General features: G+C 40.9%; 1 protein-coding gene across 6 annotated transcripts in view; it reads right to left on the reverse strand.

The window, feature by feature from the left end:
• adgrd1 (adhesion G protein-coupled receptor D1) overlaps positions 1–17,326 on the reverse strand; it is a 49,457-nt gene that overhangs the window by 27,558 nt on the left and 4,573 nt on the right. For 2 of the 6 annotated variants that reach the window (XM_058390402.1, XM_058390401.1), the window contains exons 4-14: positions 16,420–16,515; positions 14,768–14,890; positions 13,445–13,621; positions 11,928–12,185; positions 9,977–10,050; positions 7,324–7,470; positions 6,178–6,273; positions 5,882–6,005; positions 4,483–4,590; positions 2,426–2,501; positions 505–646 (exon numbers count right to left, since the gene is read on the reverse strand). In XM_058390402.1, coding sequence (XP_058246385.1) covers positions 505–646; positions 2,426–2,501; positions 4,483–4,590; positions 5,882–6,005; positions 6,178–6,273; positions 7,324–7,470; positions 9,977–10,050; positions 11,928–12,185; positions 13,445–13,621; positions 14,768–14,890; positions 16,420–16,515 — 1,421 coding nt within the window. The remainder of the gene's footprint in view (positions 1–504; positions 647–2,425; positions 2,502–4,482; positions 4,591–5,881; positions 6,006–6,177; positions 6,274–7,323; positions 7,471–9,976; positions 10,051–11,927; positions 12,186–13,444; positions 13,622–14,767; positions 14,891–16,419; positions 16,516–17,326) is intronic. The other 4 variants (XM_058390406.1, XM_058390403.1, XM_058390405.1 and 1 more) reach the window with 2 other exon arrangements.

Genomic DNA, 17,326 nt, shown 5'->3' on the forward strand with positions numbered 1-17,326 from the left:
TTTGAAAACTGAAATGTAAAATCTGTGGAAACATACTAAAGAGAGGTTGTTGTTTTGTTTTTTTTAGCTGAATTGGAAATGAGCCCTGCTAGTGGGTTTTTTTATGAGCTGTCCCAGTGAGTTGCACACAATTATGTTAATGTTGTTTATGAATGAATGACATAATGTTTGTTTTAGCCGTCAGAGACGCTTTATAGGTCTGTCATCGAATGATGCTGCAAATGTAAAGAAACAAAAACTTGGGAAATCTACCAAGAGTCACACTACACTGGTGTAATTTACTCATAGCCAGTCCTGAATAATACAATATACCCTGATAACTGACAAGCACTGTTGATATACTGGACACTTGAAAATATCATCCCTATCTCCTGAGGTCCTTCTGTAAGGGGGTTTTCTAGGTAAGTTGCATCTTTGGGCAAGGTGTGAACCCCTTTCTCAATCTAATATTCTAAAATGACTGCTTGCTTCTTGGCCTAGGTAATATCAGCGATGTCCTCTTACCAGTTGGTGTGTTAGCATGATTCTGATCAGTGGCTCTGATGACAGGTTGACCGAGAGGGCAGGAGAGGGCTCCACCTTTAGGGAGATTAGATAGCTGGCCACCTGGATCTTATGGTCCTTAAATTCCACCGCCTCATTGATCCTGGAGAAAGCGGGATATGAAATCAGATTAGGAACATGGCAGAAGAACTGTTTATTACCAATAATGAGACAATGTTACTCTCAGTTAACATTGGGATGCAAATGGAGACAATATTTCAGTACTTCAGAGCTTGGGGGCAGTGGAAATAAAAGATCTGGCTACCTGTTAATAGCTTTGTACTAATAGCTTTCATTGACCTGTTCACCTGTTCTGTGTTAAAGCGCTTATCCATGCAAATTCTCAACATCATCACATATTTCTAAGCCTTGTTTCCTGCCTCTGGTTCCTGTTGGTGACCATTTCTTGTGTTTATGATGTTGATTCAGATTATCCGTTTATGATTATAATCAGCTTGTGCTTTGTCTCATGCTATGGACTAAAATATTCCTAAAGTAACTGCCTAAAGACCTCCATCCTTAGTGCTTCATAGGCTTTGTGAAATATCTGCAGCCAGAGAGTAACAGAGACTAGTTGTTATGTCCTTGTTGCCACATGACTAGTAATTATGCATGTAATGTTCCCAATATAAATGGTTTTAATTTTACTAAATGGTGAATCTCTGTGCCTGAGGATGACAGTGGTTTGTTTGTTCAGAGGACCAGATGGAGCAGAAAGAGAGACCTTCGTCCATAAAATTTATTGCTTGCAGGCATACACAACCGGCGGCGAGAGCCCAGATGGATATATCTAGAGTGACGGGCTATACCCAGAGAGTGACAAGATGTTTATACGTCCTAGAGAACAGCTAGGCTGTATAGTTTATACAGAAAAATTGATTGTTGAGGAAAAGAGAGCCATTTTACAGAGTAAAGAAGACCCCAAAGTTACCCTGAAATAGAAAGTTAGGAAAAGAATGAGTGAGGGTTTGGGAGAGCCAGTGCCAAGCAGTACTAGATATACACAATATGTCAGGCAAGGGGATGGGAGACAAATCCACAGTTAATTATCACATGTGCTTTTATTTTAACAGCTTGTGTATCAGAGAGGTCAAAGGAGAATGGTTGTGCAAGCGAGCAGAAGGAACACAACCAGGCCAAAGATTTTTTTTTTTTTTATAAATGTGTTACAACAACCAAAAGACCATGTCAGAATGAGAGGGAAATAAGGGGGAAAAGATCTTTAGTGACTAAACAATTGAGAAAAGCCTGGTCTGAAAAATCCAGGTTCCCTGAAGAAAGGATCAAAACTTGGCACAAGGAGCATGAGTCAATGGAGGCATTCTGTTTGCTGTGAACAGTACAGGCTGGTGTAATGGGGTGGGGAATGTTTTCCTGGAACACATTACATTACGGCTCCTGATACGTACTTAAGAACGTCTGAACGGCTTAATGTTACGCTGATCGAGTTAATAACTTCAAGACTACGGTTTATCCGCTCTCAAATGGCCACCTTCGGAATGACGACGCACCAGCTAGCATGAGCGAGAATCTTGCACCGGCTTGTATAACTGTATCACAGAACTGGAATTCTCCACAATCCATTATCTTCTGATATGTTTTGGGAGTCAAAAGTGAATGAATTCTAAAACTCTCCTGGGTCAGTGATTATATGAACTGACAGACACAACATCAGCCCAGAACTCAACCATGATTGCATGTCCGAAATGGAAAGAGAGCATTATCAGAAACGTTAAGGACTGGGAGTATCGGAGTAAGTGGACAGATGAGAACAAAATGCTGAATGATAAGAGTGCACTCCGAGGAACACGATGTACTTCTACAGGAAACACACACACACACACAACACACAGACACACAAAATAACAAACACACAACAAACCTGGTTCTCATAGGGCTGATCTGTTTGTAGTAGCTGTGCATGCCGTGGTAGAAAAGGCCTACGATTGTGGTCTGGGCTACAAAGACAAAAAAAAGTGAAACACATACACACACACATTAGTACAAGTAGTGAAATATTAAGCAAATTTACCAACTTACTAAAATTTTACTCTATAGATTAAAGTGTAACTGTGTATATTGTATGTCAACACTAACACACATTTCAGGTCACTAAACGAGTAAATGGTCAAGCACCTTGGGTAAGAGTTCCAGGAACTGGATGAGAAATGGTAATGTTGTGCATGTGTGTGTGTGTGTGTGTGTGTGTGTGTGTGTGTGTGCAACTTAATAGACTATATGCATATAAATAAATAGAAATAAGAGATATAAGTTCCACAGGTGATCCAGTCACAAGCAGACTGGGTATTTTTAGTTGTTATGCTTCATATAATCTACATGAGTCTATGGCTCTAAATATGCAGATATTATAAAAATTCAAATAGAATTCCAGTTCATACTGAAGGGCCTAAAGTAAGCGTGTGTGTGTGTGTGTGTCCGCTTATATCAAGAGGCTGCTAAATTGCACATAGAGGCTCTTCTCATTATCACAGCCTCTTCACTCTGTCCTGTCACCAGGAGTCTAATAGGACAGCGCTGCTCTCACACACACCTGCTACACACACATGTGTATGAGAAGATCTTACACTGCGATACAGAAAGCGCTAGCACACTGTGTGTCAATCTAGCTTCCAATGATGGTCTGAATTCCTCGGTCCTGACGTGTGCCAAAAACGTAAAAATAAAAACAACACAGCTATGCACGCCACATGTTTTTTTAGGCACGGATGCAACAAAGCGCCATAGTGTACGCAGTCTAAAAGCGCTAACCTTTTTCTTTAGAATCCTGCATATTTTCTGAATATCTCCCTGCAAGTCCACGAACGAAGCTAAAAAAAATAAAAATCGACCCCACCTTCTTTTTTTTTTTAATGCTAAGGCTCTGCATAACTTGGCCACACGGTACAACCCAGTGAACGCGTTCCCACTTTCCGTACATTTAAGTGCCTTATAAACTCAGGTTTGGTCCTTAATGGACTGCTCAGTGTCCGAAAAACACTCGAGCAGTGCGTTAATGCCAGTCCTGAGGTTAGTGTGCCAGTCGTGACAAAGCCGCTAATGATACAATCTATCACTTCTAACACATGTTTATGCTTCAGATAAAATTAAATGTCAGTCTTAGAGGAATGAACCTGGCTTTCTCAGCTTCTAGTCCTCCTTTCCTTACACGCGTTAATGTAATAAACAGCTTAAGAGACAATATTACTATGAGAATTCATTTGTATAGCACTTTAAACAATGGACACTGTCTCAAAGCAGCTATACAGAAGTATAGAAACAAAATTATAATTACTATTTTATCCCTTATGAGGAAGCCTGAGGCGGTGGTGGTGAGGAAAAACTCCCTGGGATGATATGCCGAAAGAAACCTGAAGAGGAACCAGGCTCAGAAGGGAACCTCATCCTCATTATAATGTACGGCAAATAATGTAAGTGTCCTTTCTACAACAGCACCCAAGAGCTCTTGAGGAACTAGTAGGTCAGTGTAGTTTCTGAGTTTATTATTGACTTAGCACTAATTTCTTCCTGTCGCAAGCTGACAGATGCAACGTCAGTTCAGGGACAGATTTTTCTTACAGGAAAGTTAAGCAGTTTCTCCAAATGATTTGAATGGAATCCTTTTTAATGACTCTCTGGACTACATTATGATACTCAGCTAGAATCATTTGGGTGAATCAGAACGGTCATCCTCTGCTCTATCTGTGCTTTTTCAGTGCTGTTTAACCGGCAGGCACTGATAATCATCGGCATTGATTGCGGTGCTACATTCCAGCGTCCAGCTCCACCTCAGCCTAGCTCTTCACACTTACACTAAACCTCTGCCTTCTTATGAAAACATTTAACTTCGTGTCTATAAGTGTGACAAAGTGTGGAAAAAAAGACTTGGGTACATTCCAGAAGTATCTGTATCTGTGTGTGTGTGTGTGTGTGTTCACTCACATTCTGAAGTGAAGGCCTCTCCTGGCACGGAGATATAGTTCTTGCCTTGTGTTGGGAATCTGTAGTTCTGCATGTTATAATTTTGTGGGATCTTCATCAGAGAGTAATCTATAAACAAAGAAAAGAGAGGGGAGAGAGAATAATGCACACTGATTAAACACTGAAACAAAGTTTATTTCATACACCAGCTGCTCTGATCTTCTACAAAGCTTAGTTATAGTTCACTGAAATCATTCCTTTAACCCTGGTGCTAATGAACACTGCCAGGGCATTTTGTTTTGCCTACGTAGACCTTCTCTGAACTGCATTAGTAAAGACAGGAAGTAAAGGGGCCCTATTGTCAAAACCAAAAAACTGTATATTGTATTTTTATTTTTTCCATAAACAGAAATGGTCACTGTAATGTTTTATGTGGGAGAGTTACACGGTTCATACAACGATGAGAATTCAGGGTAACCAAACTCTTTTGGAGCGCTTTAAAATTTATAACTTGTAAAGAATCTGCTCTTAACATGTTTGAACTTTTGTGTGCTCTTTATCAGTCTATCATGATTTATTCTCTTTATTGTAAATGCTCTGAGTTCTGGAGAAAAAAAATGTACTCTCCTGTGACCTCCAACCCTGAGAATCTTTTCTTATCATAATCAACAGGGAGGATCTGTGTGTGTGTGTGTGTGTCTGAGAAAGTGAGAGAGAGAGAGAGAGAGAGCAAGACAGACAGAGAGAGAAACAAAGAGAGAGAGAGAGAGAGAGTGAGTTAGACAGAGAGAGAGCGAGAGAGAGAGAGAGACAGAGAGAGACAGAGAGAGAGAGAGAGAGAGAGACAGAGAGAGAGAGAGAGAGAGAGAGAGAGAGAGAGAGAGAGAGAGAGTGAGAGACAGAGAGAGACAGAGAGAGAGAGAGAGAGAGAGAGTTAGACAGAAAGAGAAAGAAAGATGGAGAGACAGAGAGAGAGTTAGACAGAGAGAGAGTTAGACAGAGAGAGAGAAAGATATGAAGAGAGAAAGAGAGAGAGAGAGTAAGACACAGAGAGACAAGACAGTAAGTCCAAAGGGACTTGTGTAAAGGGCTGATGCACTTTTTAGGGCAAACAGTAAACCCTGGCATGTTATGTCAGTCCTTCAAAGAAATTCTAACCTCCCTCGAGTCATCCCTCTTTTCCTCCCCTTCCTCCATTAAGATGTAATAATAAAGTAATAATTGCACCTCTATGACGCACTTCCTGTTAGTTATGTACTAATCCATGACTTGCTGTGTCTGGCAACCTGCTGACCCTCAGAATGACTTTGTGTCATTTATATACTCGAGGTCAACTACACGACCAGGGAAATCAATTTCTTATAATGTGACCCAGGTCAAAGGTAAGTGAATGTGTGTGTGTGTGTGTGTTACCACTGACCTGCAACATAGCTCTTTCCACCAATAGTGACAACAGAATTTGGTTTAGCCTCTAGGTTGGAGACCATGTGCCCCATGACTTTGTCCACTGTGTCTATGAGTCCACTGATGACAGGGGTCGACTGCTGTTTCACACACACACACACACACACACACACACAGTACAGTAGAGTAGAGAACAACGACAACAACAAAGTGTTAATTCCCACTAACAACTCCATTGATCAGTGTAAGAAAAGATTCTCTCTCACTCAGTCACCCATTCATCCATCCATCCAACCATCAGATCTTACTAACGTAGCGTAATGACGTAGCACATGCATTTCTGCGTACCTCCTCGTCTCCTCGCCAGGTATTGGAGGATATCACCTCGTCAACGCTCTTCAGAAGTGACTGTAACACACACACACACAAACACACTTATGTTTTATCAGAGCTAATGAATTCACTATAATAACGATAATGAAATAATAAAAACACAAATGCTTGACATCTAGAATAAGAATTAGACGAGGAGTCTAATTATAGAAGTCAAAACCTCTGCATTTTACATTTAGCTATAAACCTAATACAATTAATTAGAATAAAATGCCACAAAGTACACACACTGCAAGGCCAATGGTATGTGGACCCCTGACCTTCACAATCCTACATGGCCCATCTCAAATCATAAACACCTGATTATACAACATGTCTCTGTTTGTTGTCACTTTAAGATATTCCCTTCACTGGAAATGAAACCTGCTCCAGCATGACAATGCCCCTGTGCACAAAGTGATCTCCACGAAGACCTAGTTTGCCAAATTTGGAGTGGAAGAACTCGTGTGTGTGTTCTGCCCCCCCAAACTAAACACCTTTGGGATGAACTGGAATGCGGTCTGCACATCCCCAGACCTCCCCATCATCCCAAAATCAGTGCCTGATCTCACTAATGCTTTTGTGGCAGGATGGAATCATAAATACCGACAGCCCCACTTCAAAATCTAGTTGAAAGCCTTCCTAGAAGAGTGAAGCTTATTATAACAGCACAGGGTGACTACATCGAGAACGACATGTTCAGAAAGCACATGTGGGTGTGTGATGGTCAGGTGTCACATATTATTGGCCACATCGTGTAGTCCGAATGATCCTAATGCTTGATGGTCATCAAAAATAGTAATATAGGGTCTTCAAAACAAATGAATGTATATAAGATACATTTGACGTAAACCAAAATGGATGCATTTAAATATCAATACAATTGTACAACTATGTTTAAGATGGATTTACATCTTTTGCCAATAAAACACGTTTTGTACATCTCTCTCTCTCACTCATAAGAATCTCATATTTGTGTGAAACCTTTTGAAACTGATGCACATATACAGGACGCAAATGACAAATGTGTATATATAACAGTTATATTCGATGTCCGTGTGAGAGTGCACGGCGATTCTCGTGTACCTGTGTCAGATTGTGAGCTGTACCCTTAGGAATAGTTTTATTAGGCAGAATGAAGGAAGACTGGAGGAAACCTTGCAGTGACATGGACATTGCGTCATGAACCTCTGTGAAGTTAGAGACAGTGGGGTGTGGTGATGCTGTTGTTGCCTGTAGAAATCACACACACACACACACACACAGAGCTAAGCAAAGATATCAGGTGATCCACAGCAGAGCCCAGGGACGAATGACTTGAGACTTACGTCACTTATCGATCCCGTATGTTTTAGGTTACAGATTTAATTTTTGAAAATGATCTTCTTGCAGGACGTAAACTGAATTAGCTCTGCTTCTCTCCTAAGTTAAAGTTATGTTCCCAGCCATCTTCATTAGATTTGTCTGGAAGCTGTGTGAGCTTGTCCCACTCCCCATGCAACGCACACCCGGCTGTCCGGTCGCAGGTGGTAATGAGATTATGTGCGCGTAAATCATGCGTACTACTTTGGTACAATTAGAACAAATTGTCTGAAATAACTTGCAGACTACCTTTCTCACTGCTGTCTCGTTTTATCTGCACCCAAAAAGGAAGGCATCCTGAATCTGGGAACGTTTCGGTCGTCTCAGAACTTCTTACTTTCTCTCTCCTGTCTCTCTCTCTCCCTCCTTCTCATGTTTCTTGCTTCCCGGCTTAATAATCTGCAGCAATGCCTCTTGCGTGAGCACTCAATATCCAATTTCTTTCCATTTCCTCAGAGTCTGGAGGAAAACAATAGCTCCACAAGAGATGGATTTGTTTGTGTTTATGGGTCTGAACCCCCACCTCATTTCCTGCTGGGATCTTTTGCAAAAGGTCTACATATGTGTGTGTGTGTGTGTTCCCTCGGCTGTCATGTGTCTGAATTAGCTTTAAATCTCCTAATTATTTCAGAATGTATGACTCATGTACAGTGTGTTGAACACACAAATCATCTCTCCCTTTTACACAATCACTGGTTGATGTAGGAGAAAGTCACGGAAGACAGTTTGAGAATGTGTAAAATGCTGACTATAAAGCTCCTTCTCCTCACTGCTGTAGGAGGGCAGAGTGGATCTGTCAGCGTCCTGAATGCCGCTGCTAATTTACTAGCGGCCAAATGAAGTTACCAAGCACAAGCGGGGCATCGTGTTCTCTAGTTACTCTTAACCTCTTAACACACAATGCACTCGATTTTACAACTACATCAGCTGAGAACATCACATTACCCTACAAATTAGTCCACCTGGCTATGGCCACACTATATATATATATATATATATATATATATATATATATATATATACACACCGATCAGCCATAACATTGTGAGCAGTGCCAGGTAAATAAGACTGATGATCTCCTCATCATGGCACCTGTTAGTGGGTGGGATATATTAGGCAGCAAGTCATTTTGTCCTCAAAGTTTATGTGTTAGAAGCAGGAAAAAAGGACAAGAGTAAGGATTTGAGTGAGTTTGATGAAGGGCCAAATTGTGATGGCTAGACCACTGGATCAGAGCATCTCCAAAACTGCAGCTCTTGTGGGGTGTTCCCAGTCTGCAGTGGTCAGTATCTATCAAGGAGGGAACAGTGGTGAACCAGTGACAGGGTCATGGGTGGCCAAGGCTCAGTGATGCACGTGGGGAGCGAAGGCTGGCCCGTGTGGCTCAGACAAGCCACTGTTGCTCAAATTGCTGAAGAATTTAATGCTGATAGAAAGGTGTCAGAATAAACAGTGCATGATGGGTCAGAGCTGTTTTGGCAGCAAAAGAGGGACCAACACAATATGAGGTAGGTGGTCATAATGTTATGCCTGGTGGGTGTATATATATATATATATATATATATATATATATATATATATGTATACATACATGGCATTTAATTTGTATAGATGTAACAATAGACATTGTGTGACAGAACACAGAACAGCTTATCAGTGACCCCTAATCAGCTAGAGTGAGACAACTCCAGGAAGAAACTTGAGAGGAATGGGTCTCTAAAGGAAACCTGTCCTAAACTTGATTATTTGTGCTTCTGGCTGAAATCTACCTATAAGAGAGTCGAAATACTACAAGTAATTAATATTTACTGTTAAAAAGTGACTTTTGCTGTTTGTCACACGAGTTTTCTAACGCCATGGGAAACCTGAGATAAGAAAAGAATACTCACTTTCTGTCTGATGTCATGGCTGACAAAACACTTCGGTCATTAATCAAGGCTTTTCCATCTATTTACTACGAGTAATTTATCATGATCCAGGGTTAAATCGCTGTACTTGTGTTTGAGGAACAGAATGAAGCTGTTTTGGTTACTGGGCTGATTTGAATGAGTAATCAGTCTGAGTGACAAACAGCAGGACTATGGGGTTGAGACTCAGTGGTCTCGGACAGCCAATGACAATTAGACCTTTTGCTCGCAACACATCTGCGATCTTTCTGCAATTACACAGTAAATATATCACTATTTCGACATTGTCTATCCCCTAACCAAGGCTCTCCAGTCCATCTGTTTATATTTTTGGGCGTAGGGTTTTCTTCTGAACAATGTATTCTTCTGTGTTTTCCAGTTCCAGTCATTTACCGAGGCTTCGGTGTACACTAAACAGACCTGGAAGTGAGAACTGGCACATGGATTTAAATGGTACTGTAAACTGTTACCTGCAGATGGACATCTGTTGTGGTGTGAACGGAGGAAGGAGATTCAGTAGTTGGAGGATAAACCACATCCTCGCCTGTGAAACACATACACACAGAAAGAAACGCAGTATTCAGAAACACATGGTTTTTTTGTTTAGACACTAAGCCTAACGTATCATCTGATGAATAGGGTTTTTCATGATGATTGTTTCTTAGAGCTTAATTTAAGCAAAGCTAAATATAAAGCAGTCAATCGCACTTGGAAAAAACAGCTAGTTAGACAGCTAGAAAGGGGCTTTCTCAAACCCACTACAGAGTTCAACAACAATGATTTGACAAGCAGTTCCTACTGCAAAGGAAAACGGTTATAAACGGAGGTATAAATGGTTCATTTTAAATGATTAGCAACATTAAATAATCAAATAATGAATAGTTGTTGTATGTAAGACACAAGACGTCTCTCTTGGTTAAAATCCGTAATGACACAACAAAACCTCGCAAAGATTTCTGTCAAAAGCTGTATTCTTCATCTATAAATTTTTTTTATAGTGATAGAGGACTTAACAGAACAAGATCCAGCTGAAATCCCAGTGAAAGTGCAGGGGGTAAAGCATGCTTGCCAAGTCCACAGCTAGAGTTGTTTCAAACAGTGAGGTAATCACAACTGCCATTTAACACAAATAATCCACCACAAATCAGCTAAATGAGAGGCCACAGATTCTCCGGAGGTTCAGATTAAACACAAACAAAGGCCTTTACGTATGATTTGTGGGTAGAGTCCTCTTTTTTTTTTCATCCACAGCCTCACTCTGGGAGGCATTTGTAGCGGAGGATCAACTCATCAACCTCCCTTTACAGCATTTTATTGTATTCGTTTTGGAAGAGAATGACAGGCCGTGTTGTAAGCGGCCTGTAATTCGTTCCTGCTGACTCTTTGGTGGGGTCTGATGCTTTGATGAAACAAGGCAGACACATGGGTTCCGTCCAGCGCTACAGGCAACTCGTACAGGTCAGGCGACCTTGATTCAACAGAAAACAGGCTCACAATGTGTAACCTTTAGAGTGACAGTGTGTATTGAACTGTTATCATTAGGGCAGTTAATAATGCTCTTGATAGTAGTTTTATAAATAGTACTGGTGTGTTGCAAGCTCCCAGCAGACGTCCTGAAGCTTACTAATGCAAAAACTGTCAAGGCATTTTAAAATCATTTGTGATGACATTTTTGAAAAGCGCTGCACTTTAAAACAGATCCACATCAGTCATTTCTAATATATCTCCAAACACATTCGGTCTCAAACCAAAACAAAAACCCCTTATACAATGCCGAGCATGCCGTTCCATACATATAAGGCAAAGATATGTGCTGCTCCAGTAAAAGAAAAGAAGAAGATGGGAGCAGGGTTTGAATCTGATTTACAGATCCGAGTTATTTGTATGTTTTTTTTTCACTGTCCGTCTGTTAAATGCGAAGAGAGGTGGAGGAATGTGGAAATTGTCTTAAAAAAAAAAACTTTGGCATGCTCATAACCGATAAGGGCAAAAAAAAGGAAATGATCGAAGCTGCAGATGTTCTGTATCACGAACTGAATTAGACAGGAATGACTGGTTATGACATGTGAGGAATGAAAAGACTCGTGGACTCGTGATATATTGACGACAAACAATTTTCTGTAAATATTAATTTCCGTAAGGTCTGTCAAACTGTGTTCATATTACAGTGGGTTAGGTTTCAGGTGAATGTCTGTTTATTTTACGCAGCATGAGGAACATTCCTGAGTATGTTTAAATCTAAACACATGACCTTGGCTGCCAGCTGGGGCACGGCGTGTTGTCACAGGCCTGACATGCCGTAGTGCAAGTGCTGCTAAACACAGAGGCACAGACAGCTGGGAAACGAGGCGAGACCAAATATAGCAAAATTATAAGAAGGCAGCTGTAGAAAAGCAGATTTTGATTAAAAAAAACAACTACCTATGGCGGCTTTATAGTAGAGCCAGATCTCTCTGGCCGAAAGGGCTCGTTCCCAAATGACAAACTCGTCGAAGGATGCTGTGACGTAGTGCCCATATGACTGGCTGGTTCCGGTTCCAATCACCAAATCGGCGTGTGTATCGCCGTAATCCTGCGACGTGTCGCCTTTTGCGTCGCTAATGCTGAATGTGCCGTTTATGTAGATTTTCAGGCCGTCTTTAAGGGTCCACGTGAACAGGATGTGCGTCCAAAAAGGTCCTGCGGAGAGACAGAAGAGTATTTAAAATAAAAAAGCAGGCTCAGTAAACAAATTTCTGCTTGGAAACAGATAATATTAGTCCCAGATTTTCTCAAGTTTTGTTACTCTTTTTTTTTAGGTTTAATTTTGAAAAGCAGGTTTTAATACAGCCGATGATGTGCAGAAAATTTCAAAACTAGCTGCGAACTTTCAGTAATGCAGATGTTCGCTATTTCTTCTTAAAATAGTGAAGACTTTGTTAATGAACACATTTTGTTATGTAAATGGCAAAAAGCCTGTGAAAGCATGAATGTTGTGTTGCTTTTACAGCTTCATTTAGATTGAGTCTGATTTCAGCATTGGGCACTTTATCCTACTCGCATTGTCTGTGCATTACACCAGAAATACTTCAAAATTGCAAAACACTACATTTACCTACCATTTATCACAGAATACACACGAGTCATGGACACGCTCGCTATGGGCAGTAAGAAGAACAAGTTAAAAGCCCTTTTTTGTACACATGAGACTTTCTACGCAAAACTGAAATGGAAGATGAGACTTCGTTCATACACTATGCATAATATACACCGATCAGGCATAACATTATGACTGGACAGGTGAAGTGAATAAGACTGAGTATCTCCTCATCATGGCACCTGTTAGTGGGTGGGATATATTAGGCAGTGAGTCAACATTTTGTCCTCAAAGTTGATGTGTTAGAAGCAGGAAAAATGGACAAGAGTAAGGATTTGAGCGAGTTGATGAAGAGCAAAATTGTGATGGCTAGACCACTGGATCAGAGCATCTCCAAAACTGCAGCTCTTGTGGGGTGTTCCCGGTCTGCAGTGGTCAGTATCTATCAATAGTATCCTTTAAGTCCTGTATAATTCTTTAAGTCCTGTAAGTTGTGAGGTGGGGCCCATGGAGGCTCGCAACTTACAGGACTTAAAGGATCTGCTGCTAACATCTTGGTGCCAGATACCACAGCACACCTTCAGGGATCTAGTGGAGTCCATGCCTCGATGAATCAGGGCTGTTTTAACAGCAAAAGGGGGACCAACACAATATTAGGCATGTGGTCATAATGTTATGGCTGATCGGTGTATATTCAAGTACTGTACATCACACTTGCACAAATATTTGCACTGTTAAATGCAAAAGAAATCACCCATGCACTCTTCCCCAAGCTCACCTGGTGTAATTAAAACACACACACACACACACACATGCACACACAATCTTTTCAGTGCCCTCTCAGTGACCGTCAGTACAATACCTGGCAGGTTGATATTTGCCTTCCAGCGCTGGGAGTTTCCTCTGGTGTAGAACTCCACATATCCTCCAAAAGGGTTGGTGTAGACAGAGAAGCCATTGGAGATGATTTTCCCTCCTGACATCACAGCAAAGCGGGAATGTGACTCCTGGTTCTTCCAGAAGAAGGAGAATGTGATCCCTGGCACGGAGGACATTACACTTTTACCTTGGTGCTTTATTCAGAGCATGCCTTTAGTGTTTTGGTAGTTTTATAAATTACAATTACAAGACAGAAATACATTAAAAACAAGTTACGGCATACTGCAATGACAAACGGCAGCGAGCAACGACAGCAAGCAGGTCGTGATTAATGAGTCTCTCTAGGGTTACGCTGCAATTAATTCCGAAGGAACACAAGTTGTCATGACTGAAACTAAAGAAACCCCAGTGTCTGGAAGAGATGATTGAATGCAACGGCTTGCCGCAAGCGTCGAAGAGTAATTGCGTGTTAAGATTGGTTAACACAGGGGGTATGAATGACAAACAACAAAAACACTGTTTTGCTAATATATTTGCACCAATTTTTATATTATACAAGCATAATTTATGTTTTCTGTAATACCCGCGCGATTGCCAAGGACCAGAGAAACAAATGCACGTTCGAGGCTCGAGTCAATTACAGCTAAAACTGGCCCTGTCCAAGTCCTGCTGAATATGAATATAATATTCAGAAAAATAAAATTCAAGTTGATATAATGTGGGACGGATGCCAGATGATGTCAGTCTCTGCATGAAAACTCGCCTTTTTTGTTCTAACGTAAGCCGATATAATTCAGCTGACATCTGGAGCCGCGGAGTCTTGATATGTCATAAATTTCGTTTGCGAATCATTAGCTATTGTTGTGTCATTTTGGCTTGATGGATGTAAAAATGATTCATCTAGAACCGCTTGCAATGAGCGCGGCCCCATTACTGCGTCTTTCGGTGCAGAAAAAAAGTTTGTGCACTGTATCGGGTCTTTTATAGGAAACGCCCTAGTGAGGTATGAGTAAACAGGAAATAAGTCATTAACATATAAAATAGAACTGATGGAAGATCAAAAGAAGAACATGAGAATGACAGAGAGAGCGAGAGAGAGAGACAGAGAGAGAAAGAGAGAGAGAGAGAAGCGGAGAGAGGGAGGGAGGGATAGAGGGAGGATGCTGGAGACATCTGTATTTGAGGAAAGAGAGAAACAAATGAGAGGAAAAGAGAATAAATAAACATTTTTTTAAAGGGTCAGAGACAGAAAAGAGAGAGAGAATGACAGAGATTAGGAAAGTGAATGTGTGTGATAGAGCTTTACCTTGCGGTCCACACAGAGTTGGGTCACTGATACAGGAGTTCTTGTAGTTGCCGAAATGGAGGAAGGTGGCTCCGCGGTCTCCGTTCAGATAGATGCCTTTGTTCACCACCCCTTCTACGATGTCTACGGTACAAACACCCATGACCAATGAAAACATCTGAAAACGAACCTCTCTGGACATTACACTACATTTTTCTATTCTTGGAAAATAGAAAGCAGCTACACTTTTCACTAAGCAAAAATCTTTTCGGTACTCGTGTTCATTCAACATCTTTTCTTTTCTTTTTTTAAAGAGTTAATCAAGCTCTAGCTTAGCTGAAAAAGTGGCGCTTGGCATGCTAACCAGTCCAGGCCTGGATTTATGAGCGCGGCTCTGACTTTATGAGATTATGAAATTAATAAACAAGACTGCACTGTTTGCCTTCACCAAATCAGGGCCAACATGACATCATCGAGCTTTGAGTATTTTTGAGTGGTTCACCTCACACTGCTAAATGTGTGGCACATGGGCTCAGGTGGAACGTTCTCAGGCGGATCTTTCTCGCCCGTGTCATGTGCTGCCATGACCGCTATATTGTTTTGAATATATATATTCCGTGAACTCCATATTGACGTGTTTTTCACTACACACATTGACTGACAGAATATTTCTGACACCAGGAACTAAACAACAACCTGCGACAGGGGGATTGACCTGGACAGTGAATCAGCGTGACCTTAAAACTGGTGAACAGGAGTTATAGTGTTCCACCTTCACATTCATCTCCGTGTGGGTGGCAAAAGGATGATTCACTCAAACCACACATCTTCATTCATAGGACAAACAGTGCTGGGAGTTATAAATGACCCTGGGAGTCATAACGCACAAGCTTCAACTCATGAATGGATGTGTTTTGGAAGGAAGAAGGGAAGAAGGAGAACGAACACGGGGGGCGGCAAAACAGAGAGAAAAAGAGAACAAAAACAAATGAGTCAACATGAGCATGCAAGACTTAGGTGCGAAACATGATCGAGGGGTAAAAGGGTGAGAGGATAGAGTGAGCATCAGAGATGGCGAGTGTGTGAGGGATGAGAGAGAAGGAGAGAAAGGAGACAGTTTACCATCCATCTTTATGAGTGTGATAAAGTGTGTGACGTGCCAGTGTCAAAATTTAGGATTTTATTTCAGACAAGAGAAAATAAATCTTAAATGATTTTAAATTGCAAAATAATATTAAAAAAGAAATATTAAGAATTAAAATTAAAAAAAATATTAACTGTGTGTATTAAGTTTGTCTTAATGTTCTTAAACCATTGATTGTGTTAATCAGGAATGGTTAAGTAAAACTAAACAGTATTAATGTTTTTTTTTTTACCACGAAAGTTGCATAAAGCGTACCTTTAAAGCTTTAAAAGATCATTACAGTCTTCTTATGTAGCATAAATCTTTTTAAAAGGTATATCTATATATATTGAATATTAAAGGTCAATGATAAGAATAGGTACAGTTTAGTATTTTTTTTTTCTGACCATAAAGCTGGATATAACTTCAAGATTTACAGCAAAATCACTCTCGTGAACATCTCTTTTTTTCCCCAAAACCATTCCTCTTCAGGTAATTACTGAATGAATAAATAACTCTCTATGTGGAGGTATCTGTGCAGGAACCTCACCTACAGAGACGGAAATATTAGTGTAGGCAGAGTCATTGGTGTACACAGAGGAAGAGTTATGGGTAGGCAGGACAGTGTGGTTGTGGATTCTGAGTGCTGTGATGGAGAGAAACGTGGGAGAAATAAAAAAACACACACACACAAAGACACAACAGAAAAGGACTAAAGAACAAGTGACTTCCAATACAAGCACATGTGCACACAGACAAACACAGACATGTGATAGGAGACAGGCACGCACAGAGAGAGAAATATTTACAACAGCAGTGGACGGTGCTAGGCTGTACATGATGATCTTAAACAAAAAGAGGGTCAGGAGGATAGATGGTAAATCGACAGGTCTTTTCCTCGATACGTTTATAGGCCGTTTCTGTCAGCGGCTAGATTAGACCCAGCTGGTGCGTGTGGGAAAACGCGGCAGCGGCTACAGATGTGCAAACCGATACGCTGCACATGGATATAAGTTCGTCCCTCTGTTCTGCATTAGCTGAAATGTAACACACACGTTTGGAGAGTAAAATTCCACGACCCAGCTCTCTCATATAAACCAAACAATCTGTAGACTGTAGTGAGAATTTACGCTCTCTCTTTTTAAATACCCTCATGTCTCATGCTTGACAATGCCTAACTAATACAAATGCGACTTTATTAGAGACATGTACATCTGTGTTGCGGAGAATGACTGACATGAATATGTCTGATACGCTCTCAGTTACACAGTGCCTTGATCAGGACTGAGGTAATAATCCATGAAAGATTGTTGTTCATCATTTTCAAATGTTGCCCAAATGTGCCATGCAGTCACTTAAGCACTGGGGACAGCTGCACAAACTGAACAGAGATCTCTGTAATGTGGCAAGACGTGACTGCAGAAGAATGCTTGACAGCTGGGAGAGAAAGCCAGAGA

This window comes from Hemibagrus wyckioides, linkage group LG05 (assembly GCF_019097595.1).
Source record: "Hemibagrus wyckioides isolate EC202008001 linkage group LG05, SWU_Hwy_1.0, whole genome shotgun sequence".
Lineage (NCBI taxonomy): Eukaryota > Metazoa > Chordata > Actinopteri > Siluriformes > Bagridae > Hemibagrus > Hemibagrus wyckioides.